This window comes from Mytilus edulis, chromosome 3, assembly GCF_963676685.1.
Source record: "Mytilus edulis chromosome 3, xbMytEdul2.2, whole genome shotgun sequence".
Taxonomy (NCBI): domain Eukaryota; kingdom Metazoa; phylum Mollusca; class Bivalvia; order Mytilida; family Mytilidae; genus Mytilus; species Mytilus edulis.
The window spans coordinates 39468676-39495053 of record NC_092346.1 but is presented as its reverse complement, the minus strand read 5'-3'; the positions used below and the strand labels follow the sequence as shown (position 1 = coordinate 39495053).

At 33.1% G+C, this 26378-nt stretch overlaps 2 protein-coding genes across 5 annotated transcripts; one reads left to right on the top strand and one right to left on the bottom strand.

Moving 5' to 3' along the window:
• LOC139514854 (complement C1q-like protein 3) lies at positions 1 to 1293 on the top strand. Its single transcript, XM_071304455.1, has 3 exons — positions 1 to 76; positions 287 to 337; positions 883 to 1293. Exons 1-3 carry the CDS (start codon positions 4 to 6, stop codon positions 1290 to 1292), a joined length of 534 nt encoding a protein of 177 aa, XP_071160556.1. The 5' UTR covers positions 1 to 3; the 3' UTR covers position 1293.
• A 3404-nt stretch (positions 1294 to 4697) lies between these two features.
• Positions 4698 to 25416, bottom strand: LOC139516502 (uncharacterized transmembrane protein DDB_G0289901-like). Of its 4 annotated transcripts, XM_071306652.1 has the most exons (16): positions 24150 to 25416; positions 23586 to 23630; positions 22650 to 22994; positions 22138 to 22209; positions 21401 to 21460; positions 20819 to 20869; positions 20421 to 20444; positions 13150 to 13212; positions 12858 to 12914; positions 11230 to 11358; positions 10805 to 10846; positions 10358 to 10408; positions 9343 to 9393; positions 7724 to 7774; positions 5814 to 5873; positions 4698 to 4851 (listed from the first exon to the last, which is right to left on the bottom strand). In XM_071306652.1, exons 1-16 carry the CDS (start codon positions 25393 to 25395, stop codon positions 4775 to 4777), a joined length of 2424 nt encoding a protein of 807 aa, XP_071162753.1. In that variant the 5' UTR covers positions 25396 to 25416; the 3' UTR covers positions 4698 to 4774. The 4 variants fall into 4 exon arrangements, with proteins under 4 accessions (XP_071162753.1, XP_071162754.1, XP_071162755.1 ...); XM_071306653.1 differs by lacking the exon at positions 7724 to 7774; XM_071306654.1 differs by lacking the exon at positions 9343 to 9393.
• Positions 25417 to 26378: the final 962 nt, after the last annotated feature.

Here is a 26378-nt window from a genome sequence, read left to right as displayed (position 1 = left end):
AAGATGATCTTTATTTTTGGACTTGTTTTCTTTCAACTTATGATGATGGCTACAGCAGACTGCAGTCCAAAACTTGGTAGGTTTATTATCCATTTTTAAAGATACCACATTTAAAACAATACACATGATCAACATTTTTTTGTAAATGAACGTTTCATATGTCATTATGATTTCATTAATTCTAAGACATTTCATTAAAAAAAAAACGGTCTGCTGTAAGAAAACATTTTCAGTTACCAGTTGTCAATCAAAAGTATTTTCATATTATAATATTTTATATTTACAGATAATGCAGTAGTTGAAGACCTTTTTGCAATGTTAGTTAAATATAAAGGAGGTAAGTTATTTATTTATAAACGATTAGTTTACAGTAGAATGGATTATAGATTTAAAAAGTATAAGGGAAGTGAAAACATGTGTTAACGTAGTTTTTACTTAATAAGCTTGTGATATTTCACTTGTTTATATAACTTATTGAACTTTCTGTCAATTTTTTTTTGAAGGTGGTACTGTCTTTTCAAATAATTACTTTTGTCCGAAAAGTATTCGTTTAAGACGAACAGTTCGATACATTTTTGAAGTGTGATGCTCATTAAAGTCTGTACTGATTGATAACTCTTTTTGTTTGGTCATGTTCATTCATAACATATGAAATATCCCTTGCTTATAATTCAAATCAAATATCTTAATTTGAAACCCAAACCACATAGATTCAAACAAAGGAAATAAATGTGCAAATCTGCAAAACTTCACAACCCATACAGATATGCACAGGGCCAAAAATGTTGGAAAGTATTACTCTATTAAACATGCGAAATTGTAATTTTCAAATTAGGAAAGAAACACGTGAATAATGTAAATTAAAAGTTTATATTTCAATAGAATTTAGAAACTACAGAAAATGGAGAGATATTCCTGCCTTTACTGCATCTTTATCAGCTTCTCAGACTATCAATGCTAATGATGTAGTAAAGTTTGATAAAGTTTGGACAAACAATGGTAACCACTACAATGCTAAAACGGGAATTTTCCAAGCTGCAAGAGAAGGCCTGTACCATGTTTCAGCTACAGTCATGTCTACACAGGGAAAAACTGTGCATGTTCGCATTTGGCAGAATGAAAATAAGACAGTTGGATTGTATCCTGGTACTGGCTTCAGCGAGGCTACTGCTAACATGGTGTTACATTTAAAGAAAGGGGACAAAGTAACAGTGAAAGGTGGTGGCGGTCATACTGCTCTGTTCGGCAATTCTGAACACTACAGTATGTTCTCTGCTTATCTTATAGCATAATAAATACACTACGAAATAATAAAATTGTTGCATTATTATTTTCCCATGCAAAAGTATATTATTGTTCGTTCATTTTTTTTTTATATAAATAAGGCCGTTAGATTTCTTGTTTGAATTGTTTTACATTGTCATTTCGGGGCCTTTTATAACTGACTATGCGGTATGGGCTCTGTTCATTGTTGAAGGCCTATAGCTGTTAATTTCTGTGTCATTTTTGTCTTTTGTGTACAGTTGTCTCATTAGCAATCATACCACATCTTCTTTTTATATGTTTAAAATCATACATTTTACATAAAAACGTATACACCCTTGATACCTTTGTGTTGGAGGGGTCTTTTGGTTGCAGTCTCTTATGTGTATACCTAACACGTTGTTTTCTTCATAGAAAAACTCTCAGGTATACTGTTAATTAGATTGTCGATTGTTCTAGCTTCATGAGTGAAGCTTTAGTGTTTCTAACATTTGGAAGACTTGTTTTCAATAAACAATAAATGCCTTAGGACAAACTAACAGTGATCCTCTCCCTGCAGACTTTTCTTTCATTCATATGAAGCTTCTTATTGGCAATGAAAAGAAGCTAGCATTATCCTTTAAAATTACGTTACGCAATGTTCATAATGCCTCTCACTAAACAATTCAAAGTTTTGTGACAATGTTAAAGGTTTCTCATCAAACTTGAAATACAGGATACCATAGATACAGATAAGTCTGCTTCATATCTTGACTTACATCTAAACATTGACGATAGGAGTCAGCTACGAACAAAACTTTATGACAAAAGAGATGATTTTAACTTCCTCTGTAAACTTTCTATTTCCATTGATCAACATTTCAGCAACACTTACGTATGGAACATACATCTCTTAGTCGATACGATAATCAAGATGAGCTATAGTTTCCTTTGTACACAAGCTGTGTCCTTCTTCTTGTCGACCTATCCTTATTTTTATATGAGTCGAAGTTCCTTCCATAACTTGTCAAAAACAAGAAGATCAAGGAAGCCAGATCCTTTTATTTCACATTTACATATATTGATGATGGTTTTTTTCATTACCAATGCATTTTTTTTATTTGGTTCCATTAATATATCGCCCAAAACTAGAAATTAAAGAAACAACAGACATGGCTTCCCTTGCCGCATTTATGTCGATCCTTCGATTTAAGTCGAAAAAGCGAGACATAGCGATCCCACATTCCGTCGTTGGCTTCAACTTATATTCACTCTGTGGTTAACGTTTTTGAAATTCTTATAACTTTCTTAAACTATCCTGGATTTCTACCAAACTTAGATAGAAGCTTGTTTATGAACATAAGCTAGTATCTAGTAGGCAATTTTGTTAAAATTTCGTACCTTTTTATCTGTATTTGACTTATAAATGGTCTTATTTTTCTTCAAGTTAACATGTCATACAGTCTGCAGTTAAAGTTTTCAAAACATTTATTAGATTCATAAATTATCCTGGATATTTACCAAACTTAGACAGAAGCTTCTTCCAATCAAAAGTTAGTCTCGAGAGGAATATCTTTATTATTTTTTTCCCTCGTTTTTGTTGAGCCTGCGATTAACAGAAAAAGTAAAGACACTGGATTCCGCGGAACTCTTACGAATTTGTTTAATTAATGCCTCAAATTTGACATAAGCGGGCATCTCAGTACAGAATATAAGACAAACGAGACAATTCATTGTGAAATGATCAATTGTCCCTACCTAAGTAGCAATATGGCGTCTCCACTTGCATATGGGGTATACATTTTCCAACTCAATCGGTATTAAAGAGCTTGCGGCTACTAATCATACTTAGTAAATCTCACCGATCCCTGAGCAGAATGTAGATGAACCAGGGTTATAAAAAAGGTTCGCCAGAAAATACAAATACCTTGTTGATAAATATTCCGTATCAACTTCAGAAATAATCGACGTTGGTATTGCAGTGTAGATTCTGACATTGTTTACCATTTCTTTTTTTACATTTTTGTTTGTTTTACAGTAATAAAGCTTATAACACAGTTTTGACTACTGTACCCATGTTTTTGACATTTTACCTAATATGTTTGTTTGTTTTGTTCACACATTGTTGTCAATATTATGGATTTTATGCGACTGTCTTACAAGTGAGAGTTTTAACTAGCAATAAAACCACCATTTTCTAGTTAACGAAATTCATGTACCAAGTCAGGAATATGACAGTTGTTTTCCATTCGTTTGATTTGTCTAAGCTTTTGATTTTTCCATTTGATATAGAATTTCCAATTTGAATTTTCGTTATTTTTCTTTCCCCATAATTCATTTAATTAAATTAGTGTAAACTGACATCATCTAGATGACTATTATCATACTAGATTTATTCGGCTTACAACCTCTGTGGAATATTTTGGTAAACGACTTTCGTCATATATTTGTCATTTCTAGGGAAAATAAAATTGTTTCTTTTAGCAGACATTCCGACACAGAAGCAAACATTATCCGCTGAATTCAAATTCCTCTATAAAGTTGATGCCTTTAAATTAAATATTTATGTTTAGCGACCATGTTGATAACATTAAAGCAGTTTAACCAGAAACAAATTACAACACAAATGAAGCTCAACGGCAAAAGCGATAACTTCAAGAAGAGTAATAAAAGCAACGAAAGCAGCGTTATTACTTTACGCTTGGTATTTTTAAGTGCATAAAGTGATTTTGTGTAATGAATTGATCCAATTCTAATTTTCTGTTCCTATATATTTTTTATATTTTTCATGCACAAATATTCGTACTTATTCTAGATATTGATTACATGTCTCCAATTTAATAACCTACTCCGGAACTGCCGTTGCCTAGCAGGATTTCTGGAGTTCTTTGATCGAGGATTCGTAATTACAAAGATTCAACTACGGGCTTTTTATGGCTGACATGCGGTATGAGCTTTGCTCATTGCTGAAGGCCGAATGGTTATGGTTGTTAGTTTTTGTGTCATTTGGGCTCTTACTGAAAGTTGTCTCATTGGCATTTATACCACATGTTCCTTTTTTTTATTTATAAACCAAGGTTTCTTAATGGTAAACGATAAATCATATCTGTAAAAGTTTTACGTTTTGGTTGTCAGTTATGACAGATGACAATAGTTACACCATTGAACCAGGGTAGGGGGCTGTCTGGCGCCTTCAAACATGTAACATTGTTTAACCCCGCCACATTATGAATGGGTATGTCCCTAGTCAGGAGCCTGTAGTTTCTGTGTTGTTGTTGGTTCATGTCTGTCATTTGTTTTTTTGGTAAATTGTTACATATTATGTATTTGACAATGAAATTTCCTCGTCGGTGTATGAGTCATCTCATCGCAAGAACAATTCCTACAAATATTTTAAGTTATTTGACAGACGTACGTGTATAATACTATAGGCTTTATGCTTTTTATCATTAAGTCACCAAAAAAGTAGCTTTATCATAAAATCGTCTTGACCTAACGAAATACTAGTCAGTGAGAAGCTTTGTTTATTGATCTATGGGTTCCTCAACTTCTGTAACATTGCAATAATCTCTGACAGAATTCTAGAGGAGTTGGAAAAGCTGTTTTCATCTAAAAATACATAAGAACTTTTAATATTGTTAAACTAAAAATATTAATAATAAAATAGCATGCAGTGGTATCAGAAACATGTACACAACAAAAGAGTCAAATTGATTAAGCAAGACTAGTGTCTGAACCTTGTTAATTTGTTGACCAGGTAGTTCAGGAAATTTGAAGACGGCTTATTGTATTATTTCTATTTCAGTGCAATTAATTGACCAGCTGGTGCAGTGATTTTTTAAGTTGAAAACGATGGTGTGATTAATGTTGGACAGCGGTATACTACTGTTGCCTTATATTTTAGGTTATTTACAAGATGAAACTTCACTTTATCTTAAAAATATTTCAACTCGGAATCTTAGTGGTAGTATAGATTAATCTTTTTTTAAGACAATCGTGTTTGGTCTGATGAAATATGGTGTAAATATACCAGTATAAAATAACTATATTTTTATAATTGTATTTGTGTCACATCAGATGTGTTACATTTACGTTTGTTTATATTTGTCTCTATTTTTTTTAAGTAATAAATTATTATTGATTCGGTAATTCACAAGAATAGATTAAAGTAAATATATGCATGTTTTACAATACAATATTGTATAAATGTACACTAAAAAACCAAATTATGTTTTTTTAATAATTCTCAAAAAGCACTGAACAGAAAATATTATATGGGCGAAAAGTGTATAATTATAAATTCCAAACGATATATTCTGCAAAGTTATTTACAACTTTGTGTCTTATGCTCATCGTTGATTTTTGTTTATTTTTTTGCAATTTTGATAGACCTTGGCATTGTTATATAGCAACCCATGTTTTATTCACTCGTCCTTTTTTAATTATTTTTTGGGTTTTTTTTTTGTTTTGAGGTCAATACAGAAATACTTTAAGAACGTAGCAAATTTTACACGTCTAACTTTGAACATTTTTCCTCTTAAAAATTAATGTAGAACATAGAATAAACGTACCTGTTTCTTGTGTCATTTTTTCTTCCCTGTCGGTAATGGAAGCTTTACTTTCTGGTACACCTTTCGATGATAAAAAGATAATAAAAATACTTGAATATTTAAGATAACCAAAATACTTTTGAACATTAAAATTGACTAATTCATATTTGTAGGAAGGGAAAAACAGAATAATATAAAAATTATTTCATAACCATATATCCTAATTTGAATGCATTGTTAGAAATATTCATGATGTTACTTAGGAATAAATTACCTTAGCCGTATTTGGCACAACGTTTTTTGGAATTTTGGATTTTAAATGCTCTTCAACTTCGTACTTGTTTGGCTTGATAAATATTTTGATTTGAGCGTCACTGATAAGTCTCATGTAGACGAAACGCGCGTCTGGCGTACTAAATTATAACCCTGGTACCTTTGATAACTATTTACTGAAATTGATAATCCACATTTTATATTATGCATCTTATCATTCCAGTGAATTTGAAATAATTGATATTCAAACGATTAACATTTACACTTTAAGATAAATCAAAATATTGCCTTTCATTTGAACCATATTTGATTTATGAAATATTTTATACTCAATACAAACGTCACATATCAGTTGACTTATTTCCATCAATAAAAAATAAATGTCAAACATGAACTTTAGATCTGCGTTTACCTTTGTCTTCATTCGTCGTTCCAATGAATTGCGGTTTTGCGAATACTATAATAGTGATTTATTTTGTTTTCATATCTTTAAGATCTTTGACGATTAAATGTCGAAGTGTTTTTAAATTATTTTCACGGAGAGAGTTTTAACGATTTATGTTTGAATCCAAACGATGCTGGTACCAAGAGAGAAATTTTACGATTGTTTTTCCATTCTTTTCGTTGTTATAGCCAATTTGTTAGGTTTTTGTGGACTTCTCTCTGTATTTAATTTACCTAGGAGTTTGGTATATTTGTTAATACTTTCATTGTATTTTAGTTGACTTGTTTTCAAGCAATGATTTCATTATTAAGTTTGTGAATTATTCATTTCTTTGTAGCATCAATTCAGCAGCGCCTGCAGACGGAGTATATATCTCCTAGTTGACACGATTATTCAGGTCGTGTATGTTGTATCCTGGTATATTTGATAATGGGTTGCTGATAACAAGGTAGACTTTAAATACATCCAGTAAAAGTAATCCCTTAGACTGCTTTACGGACGAATACTGATTTGGATTACTGTCTCAGATTTACATGGGTATATTCAATTTATATTGCCATTAAAGCATTACTGTGGGGTTCGTGTTGTTTATTCTTTAGTTTTCTATGTTGTGTCGTGTGTACTATTGTTTTTCTGTTTGTCTTTTTCATTTTTAGCCATGGAGTTGTCAGTTTGTTTTAGATTTATGAGTTTGACTGTCCCTTTGGTATCTTTCGTCCCTCTTTCAATAAATGCAGCATGAACTGATTGTTTTTCCGTAGCACACAATTTCTTCAAGATTTTTTGAGGAGGTATTGCTCTGTGACTGTCGTTTCATTATTTTTTTGCTCTTGCTCATGATGTTGTCAGTTTTTCTTCGACTTATTCTTTTTTTATTGCAATTTACCAACAATTTAGTTTAGCTATTACAACATAATGGGTGACACTAGTAGGGCATTAATTGTTGATTTTCCGGAGCCCTTAATCCCAAACAAGATTAGGGGGGTTGTTTTGCTTTTGCACTGTTGTGTGTCTTTGTGTTGTTTTTCGCTTTGGGACATGAGGTTGTCAGTTTTTCATGGACTTATTCTTTATTTTTGTCCCTTTCATTTTTACTTTATTTATTTATCAGTTTATGATAAACATATTTTTTGTAAAATTTGTACAGAAAAAACATTTAATAATAATAATGTTTATCATAAGAAATTCTTCACAATGTTTAGTATCACATTACCAGGTCTTTCTTGTTTCATTGCTTCAGCCCAAGACTTTGCGATATCACCGCCTGATGAAAATTAATATATGAAATGGTTAATAGCATTTATTTCATACAATTGTAGAACGTTAAGCCTCGGTCACACCTTACCGGATAGCACGAACGGACGCCTAACGGATGAAAATAAAAGTTGTCCGTTGACAAAATTGTTATCCGTTGGGAGTCCGTTGATGTACTGACTGAATAAAACGGACGTGTAACGGATGCATAACGGACACACACCGGATATGCAACGTACGAGAAACGGACGAGTACCGGACATAACGGATGTCGAACGTACATCCAACGGACGAGTAACGCATAAAACGGACACCTAACGGAAGCGTACCGGATAAAACGGATGAACAAGATATACGGAAAAAATCAAAGGCGACGATAATAATACATGTAAATCGCATAAATATTCAAAATGTTTCTGTGTAACTGGTTTTGGTTTGTTCTTCGAAATTCTGCCAAAGGGCGGTGTCTGGCCTGAATAAGAACTGCTTGATTGTGAAGACGTGCTTATACTCTAAGATCGATCATGAATAATAAGAATTTATGAACCTTAAGAAATCTGACATACCAATAATTGGCATTTCTGACGCGAAATTTTCAATTGGCATTTATCCGTTTCAGATCCGTTCATCATCCGTTTTATCCATTATACGTCCGGTAGAAGTCCGTTTCTCATCCGTTTTATCCGTAAAACGTCCGGTAGAAGTCCGTTGGTGAATTTATTTTCCAGAACTCCAACGGATGTAGAACCGACATGTAACGGATACAAAACGGAAACGAAACGGACGAGTACCGTACAAAACGGACGCCTAACACGGACGTTCAACGGACATTTTATCCGTAAGACGTCCGTTCAAAGTTTTGAACATGCTCAAAATTTTCCAACGGACAGAACGGACGTCGACGGATAAAACGTACGCTTAACGGACATGCAACGGATATGGACGGACGTCTAACGGATAAGAACGGACGTCTAACGGACATGAACGGATTGAAAAAAAGTTATCCGTTAGGCGTTCGTTCGAGCTATCCGGTAAGGTGTGACCGAGGCTTTAAACATGCTATTTTGTTTTGCAATTCAGCTGTACCTTACAAACGTTATAAAAAACGGAGAACTTAGTCTATAGATTAGGAAGATGCGGTGTAAGTGACAATGAGACAACTCTCCATCCAAATAACAATTTATAAAAGTAAACCATTATAGGTCAATGTAAGGCCTTGGCTCACACCGAACAACAAGCTATCTAACCTTTTAACTAAGTGATTTATTGTACAGTTTTAAAAAAATACATATTATCGAGTTTTTTTTGTGTGTGTATTTAATAGCCTTGATTAAAACATGTTACCAACTGATTGTGTTAAAATCCACTTTGTTGCAGTTGTGACAATTTTAAATAACTGAACGATCTTTTTCCCTTTGGATCATGGTATTGTCTTTTTATTCGTTCTCAGCTCTTTGTTATGTTCCCTTGTGATTGTCTCCCCTTTTGACTTTTCAGTTCATAATCAGTTAATTCATTTCCTATCATCGTTTTCATAAATTCTAAAAATTCTTTATAAAATGTAAATTATCAACATACCAGGTTTTTCCTGTTTCCATGCTCCAGCCCAAGACTTTGCTGTATCACTGTCTGGTGAAAAGGAAAGACAATTATGTAAATAAGACTCTGGTATGGTAGTTTGTTTATATATTAATATCAATTTTAAAAATTAAACATAAAATTTTACTATTTCCCTGAAAGTAGTAGATAGCATTCCTATCGTACAATTATTAAATGAAACAGAATACTATGTTTATTTTTTTAACGTGATTCATTGTTTTGTTTGATAAGTACGTTTTACCATTTTTATTTTCCATTTTTTGTTTGCTCTTTAATTAATAAATGCTACCAATTGATTTTAAAAACTATGTATACTGTTTATGCTACTTCACCCCAAGCTTCTAAAAATACGGTAAAATTCTATCACACGAGCAATTTGTTTATTCAAGCTAAGAGTTTCTACCAAGGAATTGTCATCATCTTCCCTTTTTACAATTTATAAATGACCTTATGTTATGAGTATGCCCCTATCTTTATTCAATGATTAGTAACCTTATTTGTCATATTTTTTATTGTTGCATTTACCCGTTTATAAAATTTCCGTTTGTTTGTAACATCATTCCATCATCTCCTGCATTTGGAGTATAAATCTCCTAATTAATAGAAATATTGTGTCTTCAATTCTTATCATGATTTGCTTTGTATAGGGTTTATGTTAACAAGGAAGCCTTTGCAAGTTTGAAGAAACGCCGAGTATAAGGCACTCGCTCGAAGTTTACGGACGTCAAAATGATTTGGTTATTCCAAATCGGAACAGATATTCATTTATAAGTTCTGCTTGTAGCAATGGTCCAGTCCTCTTTCTTGTGGTTGTGACACTGGTAAATTACTTAATTGCCTTTGATCACGTGTTGTCTTTTTTGTTCGACTTTCGCTCTTTTTTATTGTCTCTAGTAGTCTTCCCGCACTTTTTATATTCAATTCATAGTCGTTAATTTATTCCGACAATACTATTTTATAAATTCAACAAAATAAATGTTAATTATCAATATACCAGATTTTTCCTGTTTCCACGCTCCAGCCCAGGACTTTGCTGTATAACCGCCTGGGACAAAGAAATAAAAATTTAAAAATAAGTCTACAATATTGTTTGTACAAGTATAAGTTCAATATAATATCAAAATTAAACCAAAACTATTAGTATTTTCTTTGATATTGTAGTTAATATTTCTTTCATTCAAATTTTTTTATCAGAATCTTTTTTAACAAAAAATAATGTCTTACACATGAACAATGTCCTCAATTTGTTTATCCAAGCAAAGAGTTTCCATCCCAAGGGGCTGTCATCATCTCATTTTCACAATACGTTATCGAAATTATGAAATAGATCCGTGCCTTCTGTAAACACCCATATTTAACAATTTTACGACAGTTATTGTTCGGCTTTTTTTTCGTGTGTGGTTTATATTTGTGATGACATATCTAATTTACATATAAATACCTGGCCAAGATCCGTCCCATGTCTTTACTTTATCCTTCTCCTCTAGAATGCATAATAAAAGTTAGCATAAGATTTAATGGAGTTTCTTAATTTTCAAATTTCTTTCGACATATATATGTCAATTATATTCATATGTTTAAAAATCCATCAGACATTGCACACGTGTGGATTTATACATCACTGTGTCAAAATCGTACTGTGTTTAAATTATATACAATTATACTGAATTTCACTACATATTTTGTAAACTAATAGTATTTATTGAGTGGCCTGAAGTGCATGTTCTCATAATTTTTTTCTGACGGGAAAGGTGCAATCACGCAAATCTTCTCGGTATTGATATAGATGTTAAATCTGGACATGCTAGACTCAAACAATGAATTTTTTACAAGAACATACATCATATTGACAACAAAAGAACATACCATGGTGGTTATTGTTCCCTTGAGCAGCTTGAACTAATCCTTCCTTAATATCTGTATTCCCTAAACCCGATTCTATATCCACTTCTGATGGCGTTGCTTTAGTCGTCGTCAGTTCGTTTTGGCTTCCACCTGAGAATGATACTTTGTGTAGAAAAATCTCAAAGATATGATTAAATTTGACGAATTATAACAGTCTTGAACTTCTTGAATACATAAGCAGCAGCATAAAATAGAATTATACATCTCAAAGTTATTAATATCACTGTTATTATCATTATCATAGAGAGAACTAAAATTTGATTTGATTCGGAGGCAATAAATTATTAAACGTGTTGCTTTCAATTGTTTACATCACTGGGTTGATACCTCTGCTGGTGGACTATCAGTCCCCGATGGTATCATCAGCTCAGTAGTCAGTACTTCGGTATTGGCATGATTTAACAAACTTTACTAAAATTGTCCGTTTATACATTTTGAAATTATTAAGAAACCAAGGTTTCAACTCCCTCAGGCAAAGTTGTCTTGAGATTGATTTGGCTATTTATTTATTTTTTTTGACATATAGCTCTTCAACGGTTTCGGTACTTATACATCTTCGGATTTCAAATGTTTGGCTTTGAGTGTTCCTGATGAAGGTAAATCTAGAAAAGCGCTTCGGACGCAAGAGATTATTATCGACTCCTAGGAGTCGAGATTAAGAATTGAACGATGGACAGTTAGTGCGTGAATTTTTCTTGCTACCTGGTTGGAAGAAATTACGAGACGTGAATAATCAAAGTTTATTGATTGGTTAGGACAATCCAAACCCAGTAAATGTCTTTCAATCCCGTAGAGTATCGGATTTGTCCTCTCTATTTTAGCAATTAGATTTTGACTGGTCATCAATCATGCATATTCATGATATTGGTACACAGGTAACCTTTATCTATAAATAGTCGAATCTTCTGGAGTTTCGTAAACAACAACGTTAAACGATATATATATATACTACTTCATAACGTGTGACATCACGTGTGTGGTAAAAAAATTTGATTGATTCACGTGGCTATTCTAGTAAATGAATTAATCTACAAATCGAGAGCACTTTCCATTTTCATCAGCTAAGAGTCGATTAGCCCTTTTTGAAAGGCTAATGCTTGTTAAACGTGTTGTTTTCAATTTTTGATAAGCTTATTTCTTCCCAACGCAACTAATTGATCCGTTTATGTCGATTCTTAATCGATAATGAGATTTGAACATCGATAAACTGCGGTGGATTTAAATTATTGTCTATGATAATGGCGGCATGAACAAATGTCTTTAAGCCTTCAGAATTTTGGATCATCAAATTTCTTCATCTTCGTACTCTATTTAGGCTTTAAACTTGTTTTATTTGAGCGTCACTGAAGTATCTTTTGTAGAAGGAACGCACGTGTAGCGCACAAATTTACAGGTCTGGTATATTTGATGAGGGTTTTTTTTTAGCTGAGAGAGATTGGTTAAGCATACACGTTTTCTCGTACAAATAACAAAATACTACAAAATTTTATTATCATTTAAGAGAGGGACGAAAGATACCAGAGGGACAGTCAAACTCATAAATCGAAAACATCTTCACAATTAATTGTCTTATTATAGTTTTGTCTTACCTTTGTTTGGCCAAGAACCATCCCAGGTCTGTTTCCAAGCTTTCTTGTTATTTATTGCTGAAATGGGGGAAATGTATTAGTTTTAAATAGCAAAACACAGGTTGTTATTCAATGCACCTCCTTTCTATTATAATGAAGATGTTTTTTTTAAATATGAAATCTTCCTATCTATAAAGAATTAAAAAAAAGTCATATTTGTAAACCGAAATTGTAAAGTATCAGAAATATTCAACTGAAATTTGAACAGACTGACTAAAGATTGATAAAATAATATTACATGAATACTACTTACAGTTTTGAAAGTATTTGTTTGGATCAAATTTTCCTAAAAATCCAAGATCTCCTGGAACGAACGCTACAAAAAGACAAAATATTTATAAAAAGTCAAATATGTTCAGATCTTGAGAACTTCTTTTAATTCGCCCAATTGAATTTATATCGAATAATAGTCAATATATATCAACTAAGAGTAAAACTAAATATTCATCTAGGAAAAAGCCTTTTAATCGTTTGTCTTAGTCTATACTAGTTTTGAAATAATTGAGATCACCCCAGTTTTTAGTGGGGTTTTATGTGGCCCATTCGACAGTTTTCTATGTTGTCGTTTATGTACTGTTGTTTGTCTTTTTTGGTATTTTTCTTCTTTTTTGCCATGGCGTTGTCAGTTTATGTTCACTGTCTTTTTGGGTTCTTTCGTCTCTCTTTAACAGATTTAGAAAGGTAGACTCCGTTAATGGCATAGTCCTTTCTGTCAATGTTTTTACATTGCATACACACAGGAATTGAAAGCTAATATTTAAAAAGGTCACCTTTTACGGTTTGGGAAAAGGGATGATTTCAAACGGTGGAGCCGAAGGATAATACTTGAAAAAAATAGTAAATTTGTCAAATATTCTGTTAAGGAATGATATTACACTAGCAGTATATATAGAAAATATTCGAATAATCAGTTGAACTTTGATTTCACTTATGAAAACAGTTCTCAATACACTACTATTGGTAATAATCTCTATATCTTCCTTTACGTTGTGTTTCGTTCAATTTCATTTACCTCATGAAATAGTCAGTAAATCGGTCATGAAACACATAATTTTAACAAACCAAACTTTTACTGATGTATATTATGCTGTTGAATACAACTGTACACGTGTCTCGTTGACTTTTAACTTTTTCGTCTATGTATTTTCCGACGGATTTCTATTTAAAATATCTTCCGCAAACACAATCAAGCAAATCTGCATTCAAAAATGCAATCTATACATTACCTTTTTTCTCATTGTTATAACTTGTTTTGACATAACGTTTAAGTTCTTTGCTAAATAGATAAAATCTTTTGTATTTCGAAAAAAATCGAAAGTCCTTCATTCTATATTTACAGATAAAAGCTCAATTTGAATTACCGCCGTTAACAGAGAGTATATTCGTCAGCAGCTAGTAGCCGGAAGACAAGGCTTCACATTTACTAATTATACAAACAGTACCATTTTTCTGCACCAGATGTGCATTTGAACAAGCAATGTACCTTCAGTGATGCTAAGATTACTTTTAAGTGGGTACAAATTTTAGTGGATTAAAAAAAACTTAAATGTTCGTGGATACTTAGTTTGGTGTTTTTTTCCGATGTCCATAGAAAATTTTGCCGGTCGTTAAACTGAATCCACGAAATTAAAGAAAACTGGTATCAAACGAGTTGAAATGAATCCACAGTAATTAATACATACACTGGTAATACACAATCAATTGTATTTGCTTTATTTCTGTCATAAAAGAAGACACTAAATTAATAGAGTTTGACTTTGAGTTTCGATGGTTTAATAAATTTACTTTGGGCAATTTTAATTAAATGGTTGACCATTTGTTAATTTGTCGTTTACGTTACAAACCCCGTTCCATAAAATTTATATTGAGATTCTTTTCTTCCTGACGATCACAATTTTTTATTATGGCTTTTCAGAATTACAGCAGTTAACTGACAACGGGATAATATGTCATAGTTTAAGAAAAACATTCGGCAAATTAAAAACTGTTTGACGATCAGCATCCCTCCCTTAATACGCACGACCAGTTGTGCTCAGTGTGTTTTGTGTCTTTATCATATTAGAACGTTAATAAGGTTAAGATTACGAAATATTCTAGGAACTCAACTTAATCTGTCACAGTACTAATATGCATGAAAAAATGCCTGTATTACAAAATAATTTGTTAAAAAAGAAACGCATACTTTGGATGAATTTTTCAAATAGAAAAAAATATATTTTACATGGTACAATGAACGGTCAATTGCATCTTCAAATTATAATAGGTAATTTGTTAACTTTAAATGTCCGGTTTTTTTATTTGGCTCTCTGGCACATGACATTTGCGACTCGCTAAAAGTGTATATGACCTTTTACGCCGCGAAATTCTGCCAATGTTTTTCATAAAAGCTTGTTGTCATTTGTTACACTTTTATGCATATAAAACCCGAGTAACTCATCACAACGTTAAAACGCTGCAATGTCAAGGTAGAGCCGGAGTGTCCGAACGTGAAGAAGCCAGAGCTGAAAAAGCTAACTAGAGCACAATTATGTGACGTTGGAACAGATATCAACAGACTGGCTGTACCAATGACCACCCGAGGTGTGGACGACCTCGCCAAACGACTACAAGAAAAAATCAATAATTTCGGGTATTTCATCTATGGAATTGAACCGTTGCCGAAACAGCCACTGCAGTAAGGATACCAGGATTGAAGAATCAGCTCACAAACAGTTCGCAATCGACTGCGACAGCATGACATTGGACGCAGGAGGTCACATTTTGAACCAGTTTTGAGGCCGTTACACAGAGGGAACAGAGTATAATGGTGCAACATATCAAGGGACAGGGCAACTGGCACGGAGTATTGTTCAGTAATGATTTCTTTAATATGATTCTGAAACGTGAAAGCAGAACTCGTGACTACTGGCACATGTTTGAACCATTTCCTCTTTCGTGTATCCAAGATTTGGACAGCCTCAGTGGAGGAGGTGTCATGATGTGGATGGCTATCTCTAATCTCTATATATAAAACGGAAATGATACATGTTCAGGGTAATTTATCGGCTCAAAGGTACAGAGACGAAATTTTCCAACCTAACCTGACCAAAAGAGGTAGTTATTACAGCAGAACAATGCAATGCCCTTGATCAGCTCCGACAAATGTTGCAACAGGAATGGCGAGCAATTCCACGCAATAACGTTAGAACATTGATTACATCCATGCCGTAGATATGCATAGCAGTGTTAGCAGCGAGAGGTAGTCATACATGGTACTACCTGTAATGGCATCTGAAGTAACTCTGATTGGGATATATTGACCGTCCCCTTCTCATTCAAAAAGTAAAATAACAAAAATACCGAACTCCGAGGAAAATTCATAACGGCAAGTCCCTTATCAAATGGCAAAAACAAAAAGTACAAACACATCAAAAGAATGGATAATATCTGTCATACTCCTGACTTAGTAAATTCATGATTTTATGTAAAAAAAGAGTGGATTAAACCTAAATTTATAGCAAGCTAAACTTCTCACTTTGTATTACAGTTGCATAAAATTCTATTATATTGATAACAATGTGTAAACAAAACAAACAGACACAATAGGTAAAAATGTAAAAAAAATAGAGGTACATCAGTCAACATTGTGTTATAATCGTAATCACTTTAAAACAAACAAAAATGTCAATAAAAACACACAAAAAAGGCATATAGACAAAGCACAATAGCAAAAGCGAAAGACAAGAATACACAAAATAACCATAGCACAATAACTTAATAACGGGACGAGCCTCATCCGACGGATATTAACAAAAGTTTACCAAAACAGTCAAAGTAATAAATTACAAAGATTTATATATAAAAAAATAATAGTACACGTCATTCAGATGATAAACCAACATCAGTATGTAGAATCTATACTTCCAGACCAATGAGTATTATTTATGAAGTTGATGTAGAATAGTTATCAGCAAGGTCTATGTGTCTTCTGATGAACTCTTTTTTAGAAAAAGGATGAGACGTTCTTTGACATAATCCTGGTTCACCAACTTTCTGCTCAGACACCAGAAACGTTTAAAAAAGGTCTGAGTAGCAGCTGCAAGTTCTTGAATAACGACTTGTAAAGTTTCCATTCAAAATACGTGTATTAAAATCTTAAAAAATCAAGTATGCGTTTCTTTTTCAACGGAGTATATTTGAACATTAACAAACGTGTTCTTGATTTCGATTTATTAGAGCAGTTTTGAAATTAGGCTACCATATTTTTTTTATGAAACTTTTCTCGTCTAAGCAAGAACAGACAGTTTCTTTGATATTTTGTTTTCACTTCATTAAATAATATACGGGGTGTTCTGGACATGACCTAATCATTCTGTTTATGACTCTAGCTGTATGAAACCTACTCGAGTGTTAACAGACACCAAAACAAGTGTATAAGATGATGAGGTTTTTTGCAGAGTGTTTATGTGCTGGTTTTAAACCATCGCCAGGTATTTATTTAGTTTTTATATTAATTTTTGTTTTATTTTTGTACATGTGGTTTTATGCCAATTGAGTTTTTATGCGTTGGTTTTAAACCATCGAGAGATGTTTATTCAGTTTTTATTTTTGTTCATTTTTGTACTTGTGGTTTTCTACCAGTTAAAACATTATTATTGATTTTAATTTGCTTCCTGTATTAGTTTTCTTTAGTATGTTTCTCTGTAACTGCTGGTATAGCACCAATCGAGATTGAATATATTGAGATATAAACTGGTCTAACCAAGCCGTAGCTTCATGTGCTTCAACTTCGTCTGCAGTTGTCTCTTTTTTAGAACTTACTTTTCTCATTTGTAGAATTAAGTGTTGATACACTCTGCTTATAAATCATTGAAAATTTAAGACCATGATATCATTTAAAACTTGATTTATTATCAAGACGCATATTAATTCTGAAATTTTCCCTGTGCATGTTATTTGTATCGTTCAGTTGCGTTCTAATTATATGTTCTCCACATATATTACCTTAGCCGTATTTGACACAACTTTTTGGAATTTTGGATCCTCAATGCTCTTCAACTTTGTACTTGTTTGGCTTTATAAATATTTTGATAAGAGCGTCACTGATGAGTCTTATGTAGACGAAACGCGCGTCTGGCGTACTAAATTATAATCCTGGTACTTTTGATAACTATATATGTTACATTCATACAATTCTTACACACATTCAAGGAAACAAATTCATGACGACCTCTTTGTATACATTGGGTATTCGATTTTTCTTCAATGATTTTTTAGGCTTTTTGACTTATCAAAGAATAACATATCAAAGGTTTTGCTACGTCTGAAGCACTTGTCTGGATTTTTGCCACAGACAATCAGGTCGGAATTGACCTAGCTGAAGTAAAGTGAACAATAGTTTTGGTTGTTTTTTTTTGGTAAAAAATTAGTTAATTGCGTATTTTGTATGTTTAGAATTATAGTTAGTGTCAAGACAGTAACTTCTGGGTTCGTTATGTTTCCAAATCCAGGTCTTGAATGATACAATAAACATAAACATACAATTTGTGGCATTGGGAAATATCAAAGACGCCAGAAAAGTTAGTATCTTTAGCAAATCGCACCCGACGCCTCAGATAAGTGTTTTAGGAAATGACATATTCACAAGATAATGAAAATGGCTATCATATAAATGACTCATAAATGGTATTCAAACAATAAAGTAAAAGAAGTCAACAGTTTAATTTCTATTTACATAACGTTTCCAATTACGTGAGTAAAATAAACTAATGTAACCAATCGCACATACAAACAAACCCCGGTTGAGACTCATACATACAAACCCCGGTAGAGACTCATACATTCGACTCTTATACAGAAATTATAGAATTTTAGAATAGAACATACACACACTCGGCAAATTGGCAGCAAAAAGTAATATCACAAAAATACTGAACTCGGAGGAAAATTCAAAACGGAAAGTCCCATATCAAATGACAAAATCAAACAACAAAACACATCAAACGAATGGACAACAATGTCATATTCCTGAAATGGTACAGGCAATTTCAAATTATGTTTTATGATACGCAAACAAGAATGTGTAATAACATTTTATTTTTGTTGAACTATTTGGATCGAAGTAATGACATTTCAGTACATAACATAAAAAATATTCCCTGAATTGGCTGCAACTATGTGTTACAATATGCAAAAGTTAATGTATAAATAACACTTTATTTCTGTTACTTATACCAAATGTTGTTACGGTGCTGAGTGTTGTAAAATTCTAGCCAACATCAGGGAACTACCCTTCCCTAGAAAGAAAAGTAATGGTAATGGTGATTGTTGACTTTTATTGTTTCAGATATTCTATTAAAGGTATTCTATTTATAAATTTGCAGTTTATCACATAATGCAAATTTAGTCTATATTTATCTTCTTGTATAGCAGTATTTTCTTATTGATATTCAAAGTCGGTTTATCAACTGATTCCCCGTGGGGTTCACCAGCCCAGTAGTCAGCACTCCTGTGTAGACATTAATTGTCATTGGTATGGTTATAATAAAATTAACTGTTTACAAAACTTAGAATTTTTGAAATACTAAGGCTTTTCTAACTCATGAATGAATAACCTTAGTTGTATTTTGCAAAACTTGGAGGAATTTTGGTCCTCAATGCTTTTCAACTTCGTATTTTATTTGGTTTTTTTACATTTTTTTATTCGAGTGTCACTGGTGATTCTTTTGAAGACGAAACGCGCGTTTGGCGCAAATATAAATTTTGATCCCAGTATCTTTGATGAGTTTATTTACAACCACTGGGTCGAAGCCACTACTGGTGGAGATTTTTTATTCCCCGAGGGTATCACCAGCCCAGTAGTCAGCATTCATGTGTTGAAATGAATTGTCATTGATATGGTCATAGTTATGAATTAACTGTTTACGAAATTTCGAATTTTTGAAATATAAATGCTTTTTTAACTCAGGAATGGATTAACTTAGCTGTATTTGGCAAATGTTAAGGAAACTTTAGTTCTCGATGCTCTTCAACTTCGAACTGTAATTGACTTTTTAATGATGAGTATTTAGTAGACGAAAAGCGCATCTTGCGCAAATATAGAATTTTAATACTTGTATCTATGACGAGTTTATTTTCAATTTAATCAAATACGTCTGTCATGTGTTGTGTGGGCTGTAGTATGTTTTAAAAGGTTAAATACACCTAAGGCAAAAACAAGTTTCTCAATAATCCTAATTAGTGTTTGCCAAACTGTTATGTGTCAAATGAAATTATCCTGTAAATTATGTGGTTCATTCCCCTTTTCCATTCTTAATAATTACATTTAAATTAATTTTTTTTTAATTTTGTTAACATTTTATAAAAACGATCCAAATCTATTTAAGTCAATTTGTTATGTATTTTCTTTTTAACGTCGTTTTAACGTTAAGCCGTGCGTCTGTTTTACTTCGACTTATGGATTTTGATTGGCTCTTGGTATCTGCAGACTCTTAATTTTTTTAATCTATATATTTGTAAATGTTTGAATAAAACAAGATTACTTACCCGTTTCTGTCTGCAAAGATCTTCCTGCAATAACAAAATATACACAAAATATTAACTTGGTTGACATCTTGGGATTCGAGTTGCACCTGTCTGAGCTACGTCACTGGCGATATAGTATCAACCCGATATTGATAAGTTAACGTCTGCAAAACGAGATAGAGATATCTTGTATCTTGAAAATTATCAGTTTTATAAAAATAATTTTTATTTCCAATTGTTGTGGCATATTCATTGTGCAACCGTATTTTTTTGCAATCCATAAAACTTCGTCTTCTTCATGTTTAAAGTTATAATTTATAAAATTAATTATTATATTATATCTATCGATGCAATTATTTAGTATGTTGTATCTTTTACATTTTAACTATGGTAAACAGATATTGTTAAATTGTACGTACCTGTTAACGGCACGGAAAACCGGTTTCCAAATTTACCAGTTTGTCCGCCTCCTGAAATACACAGAACATTCATTGATTAAAAATTAAATCTATGTCAGGTGTTGCATGAAGAATAACTTGTTGGACAAAATTGTGTTGGATGTGTGCTTACGTATTTTTGAAAATAATCCGATATGATTTTGTCATAAACCAATCAGAAATATGTATATTAGGAACAGCAATAAATTGTTTCTCTGATTTAGGATTGCTTCAAATTTTCAAAAGATTGTCTTCTCACATGGTTTTCAAACTGTTTACCAAACCGATGTTTTATATGTTTTAGATCAGTTTTGGGGGCAAACAAGGCAAGCAGGGTCTAATTTTTTTACGATATTGCGCCAAAGGTATAGTTTTGTATCAATGCAGCAAACGTTTAATAGTAAACTTTCAAGTACATGTATACATATGTGATACTTTAATATAAATGATCTGAAATTATAACAAAACAAGACTTTGAATCATATTTTTTTGGGTAAACAAATTTGCATATATTTTAGATTTATAAAAAATCAAGCAGAGTGAAGCCAATCTTCATTAAGTTACCATTCATAAAACCCATGGGGTCCATCAGATTACTCCCTCCTGCAAACCTCTGGGCACCTCCTGTTACAAAAGAAATGCAATCAGATAAAACAAAATAAAAGATGTTGAATCTAATACGTAACAAGCCTCGTGCTATGAAAATAAATACAAAAAAAAACCAGTGTCATAAAGCGTAAAGGTGAATTGAAAATAAAACAGAATTATAAATTTCAATGAAAATAAAACTTCAATGATCTGCTATAACAGCTGTCATTTGATAAATAGAAAGTTTCAAAAGTTCAGGGCTGCAACAAAACGTATGGTTAATTGGTTAATAGGTGGAGAGGCATGGTAGAGCTTTTAAAAAAATCGAAAATACGTTGGTTTTTTTTCAAATAAAGTGGTTCAAATGTTAGATAGATAGTTTATTCTCATAAAACCATGCAAGTACAAAGGTTACAGATAAGTTAGAAAATAATATATATAAGTATAAAAATGCATTAAAAATGCATAAAAATGCATAAAATTGTTAACACGACAATATTTTGACAGATTACTTGAATTTAGGTCTTTAAATTTATTTTGAAACAAAGAGATAAGTAAACTAAATTTTATCTGGCAACTGCACCATGGTATACATTTGATGTTAATGTTGCTCGTATTCAATTTTACCAAAAACCTATATACAAACTGACAATTTGATATTTTGCAATTTGATATGCCAGATACCGGCTGATATAGATTAGTGTTCTACCTACCCATCATCGCCCCTAAAGGATCCAACGGATTACCACCCGTCTGTCCTCCGCTTTGACTTGTAGAGCCACTGTCTATAATAAATAGTGTCGAAAAGTTTTAAAAGAAGCGTTTGCAAACCACAAAACAAGCTAGTCCTATAACATATGACTTAGGGGGCATTATCTTTTATTTTTTATATTCTCTGTTTACTTATTTTGCTGTTTATGATGTTTTTTTGTTTTTTGTTTGTTTGTTTTTTTCATTTTCTTTTACTATTAATGTGCACCAAAAACAAGTAAGGAATATATCTGCATAAAAGATTTGAATATTGAAAAGATAATGCCAAGGCATATTTTATAAGACTTATTACAACACCAAGCTGCATGAAGCATTTTATAATCATTCAACCATATAAAAATATACCGAAAAATCCAAAGCGCAAAGCATTGAGCGAAAATTAAGCAAACACATTCATTTAAAAATTTCCTTTTTTTAGTTGTAACCTTTAGAATATTAAGAAATCAACTCTTACTTCCGCCTCTGGATGTAGCAGATGTTCCTCCCATAATTGCGTTCATGGGATTCGTACCACTCCCACTTCCGCTTCCGGATCCTCCCGTCATACTGCTCATCATATTCATTGGATTCAAATTCATTCCCCCTCCACTACTGGCCCCAGTGCTCCCACCACTGCTTCCACCTGGAGTCATCACTGAATTAGCTCCACTCGTCATTCCAGAGGATCCACCCATTAACGAACTTGCATCCATTTTACTTGGGTCTCCTCCTTTAGCGCCGCCAAACATGTTTAAGCTGGTTCCTAGCTTGGCTTGTTGCATATTGACGGAGCCAGGATCAAAGCCACCATTACTTTTACCTGTAACATTTATGATGACTGATGTACCCATCTTTTGACCATTTTATTTATTGTGTCTGTTTAGTTAACGCATCAATGTAAATATAACGGAATTTGATGAGACTGTCATCAAAGTGAGAGAATTAACCCTATAAAACCATGTTTAATCCACCATTTTCTACATTTGAAAATGCCTGTACCAAGTCAGGAATATGACAGTTCTTGTCCATTCGTTTTTGATGCGTTTTGTTATTTGATTTTGCCATGTGATTATGGACTTTCCGATTTGATTTTCCTCTAAGTTCAGTATTTTTGTGATTTTACTTTTTATATATCAAATCTAGTAACAACAATAGTGATAATTCTGACGGTATCTGTATTACCAATCTTGGGTAAACCTAAACACGAAACCTATTTGATAAAGACCAATTTTTAAAATGGCCGTGCTATGAAATTCTGAGAAAATTGGCTTCCCAGTCAGACAATTTTTTATCCTCCAAAAACTGATATTTTGAATGAATTTGGTCATCTATTAAATACGATTAGATACTGTCGAAATCAGATGAACCATGCAGTCTGTATTTATCAGATAATGTTATTGTATATATTTACCACATCCTGTTTTCGGTCCCATGATTTTACTCATAGTATTTCCTCCTATAAAATATAAGAAAATCAACTAAACAAGCCTAAGTGTGCATCATGTATTAGATATATGTAAAGGAAAAAAAATGTTAAGGAAAAAATATTTATTCATTTATATTTTCTCAACTGAAAGTTAACGTTCATAAAATACATTTGCGTTACAGCATGTAATTACAGCTAAGTATGTTGAAATACAAAAATTCCTTTACAAGTGAGAGGTTTAGCACTATAAACCAGGTTCAATCCACAATTTTCTACATTTGAGAATGCCTGTACGAAGTCAGGAAAAGACATTTGTGTTCGATTCTTTGGTGTGTTTAGCATTTGATTTTGCCATTCGATGACGAACTTTCCGTTTTGAGTTCAGTATTTATGTTATTTTACTTTTTGTCAGAAATTAAATATCTAAGTATTTATGGAAAAGTTTGCATAATTTTTTTTTTAATTTGATTTATCTTGTCAGTTATAGTTTTACCGAAACCATTAGTTGTCTAATTTGCATAATTATTAGCTTATTGACATCAATCATACCTAAAAGTGGGTTAAGAGGATTAAAACCAGAAGTTCCTCCTGTATTGGCTGCTACTGGATCAAAAGAGCCTTGCTGTCCACAATTTGATTGAGGCTGCTGACTACCGGAGCCAGGTTGAGGCTGTTGACTACCGGAGCCAGATTGAGGCTGTTGACTTCCAGAACCCGACTGTTGACCCGAAGCTTGACCAAAACTTGATGCTGAAGACTGTGATGGTTGACCTGAAGCTTGTCCAAAGCTTGATGCTGCCGATTGTTGTTGCTGACCAGATGCTTGACCAAAACTAGACGCGGATTGTGATCCGGATTTTTGGCTTGGTTGAATCGTAGTCTGTTGCCCACCAGGCGTTTGTTGTTTTGCATTAAACCCCATTCCGTTGGCAAAAGATGGTTTTGCTCCACCAGAAGAACCACTCATTCCACTGTTTGCAGCATTAGGGTCATACTTGGCACCAGTATTTACAGCATTGTTCGGGTCGTACTTTGGATTTGTGTTTGAACTGCTACTACCACCACCACCACCACCGCCTCCACTCATTTGTTGTGAACCACCAGACGTCATCTGATTCGGATTGAACGACATTCCACCGCCACCAGAAGTTCCGCCAGATCCACCCGATGACATCTGCGCATTTGGGTTAAACATACCAGTTCCAAATGACTGACTTGATTGTGCAGGACTATTTGTCGACTGGGAAGATTGACTCTGTTGTGATTTTTGCCCACTGTTCATTGGTTGTTGCTGACCACCTATCATGGCATTCGGATTAAACATACTTCCGCTAGAGCCACCTGATGACTGAGACATACCTCCAAATTGACTTCCACTAGAGGTGCCACCGGATCCTCCTGATGACTGAGACATGCCTCCAAATTGACTTCCACTAGAGGTGCCACCGGATCCCCCTGATGACTTAGACATGCCTCCAAATTGACTTCCACCAGAGGTGCCACCGGAACTACCCGATGACATCTGAGCATTCGGGTCAAACGTTCCAGTTCCAGATGACTGACTTCCTCCTGATTGTGGAGGACTATTTGTAGATTGGGATGACTGACTCTGCTGTGAACTTTGACCACTGTTTGCAGGTTGCTGTGGCTGTTGACCTCCTCCAATCGCGGCATTAGGGTTAAACATGCTTCCACTAGAACCCCCGCCTGTATATTGTGACATCATTTTATTAGGGTTGAAGCTTCCATACAAAGAAGACGAGGACGATGATCCACCAAGAAAACTTCCCATCATTGAATTAGGATTAAAACTTTGTCGGACTGTAAAAATTGTATTGAAAAATAATATAAGATGATCCAGCAACATTGAATAAATACTATCTAGAAATAAGTAAATTTAGATATAAAATATAAAATATATTTAACCTAGGAGCTTTTGTGTTGATTTGACATTACGAGATGCAACTTAAGCATTCTTGATTATTAAAGTTTCGCATACGTTCCGGGACATCTATGTTCTGAGTTCATTTTAGTGAGTTCGTGTTGCGTAGACTTTACATAAATAAGGCCGTTAGTTTTCTCGGATTGTTTAACATTGTCATTTCGGGGCCTTTTATAGCTGCCTATGCGGTATGAGCTTTGCTCATTGTTGAAGGCCGTACGGTGACCTATGGTTGTTAATTTCTGTGTCATTTTTGGTTTCTTGTGGAGAGTTGTCTCATTGGCAATCATACCACATCTTTGTTTTTATGTCTATTTCTATTTGTTGATTTGTCGGATATTCGTCGTTTTTTCTTCATGTATTGCCATGGCATTGTCGGTTTGTTTATTTCCATCTTATGAATGTTCCCTTAGTATTATCCTCCTATTCTTCGTGCTTTAATAGAATTTTTTAGGTGTTTAGTTTTATGTATTGTGTTAGGTGGACTTATGGTATAGATTGCAATTGTTTGATATCTCCCTTCTCTTTTTCATAAAAAAAATATAAATATTGACTATATTTATTTAAAACGTGATCTGAAAGGTTATAAATATTAGATTGATATGCATTTTGCTCACGTAATCAAAGCCCACCATTTAGAGATTTGATTATGCATATTAAAGAGTGTTTGGGAGTTGAACAGTGGTTTGCCTTGGTATATCATCCGTGACACTTGTTTTCTCAATAACCAATTTACATAAATTATAAATACGTAAAATAAGATTTTTGTCTAGAATTTCATCGCGAAATTGTTGAAGGTGACAAATTCAGACTCACCATTTCGGGTTTTGGTCAAA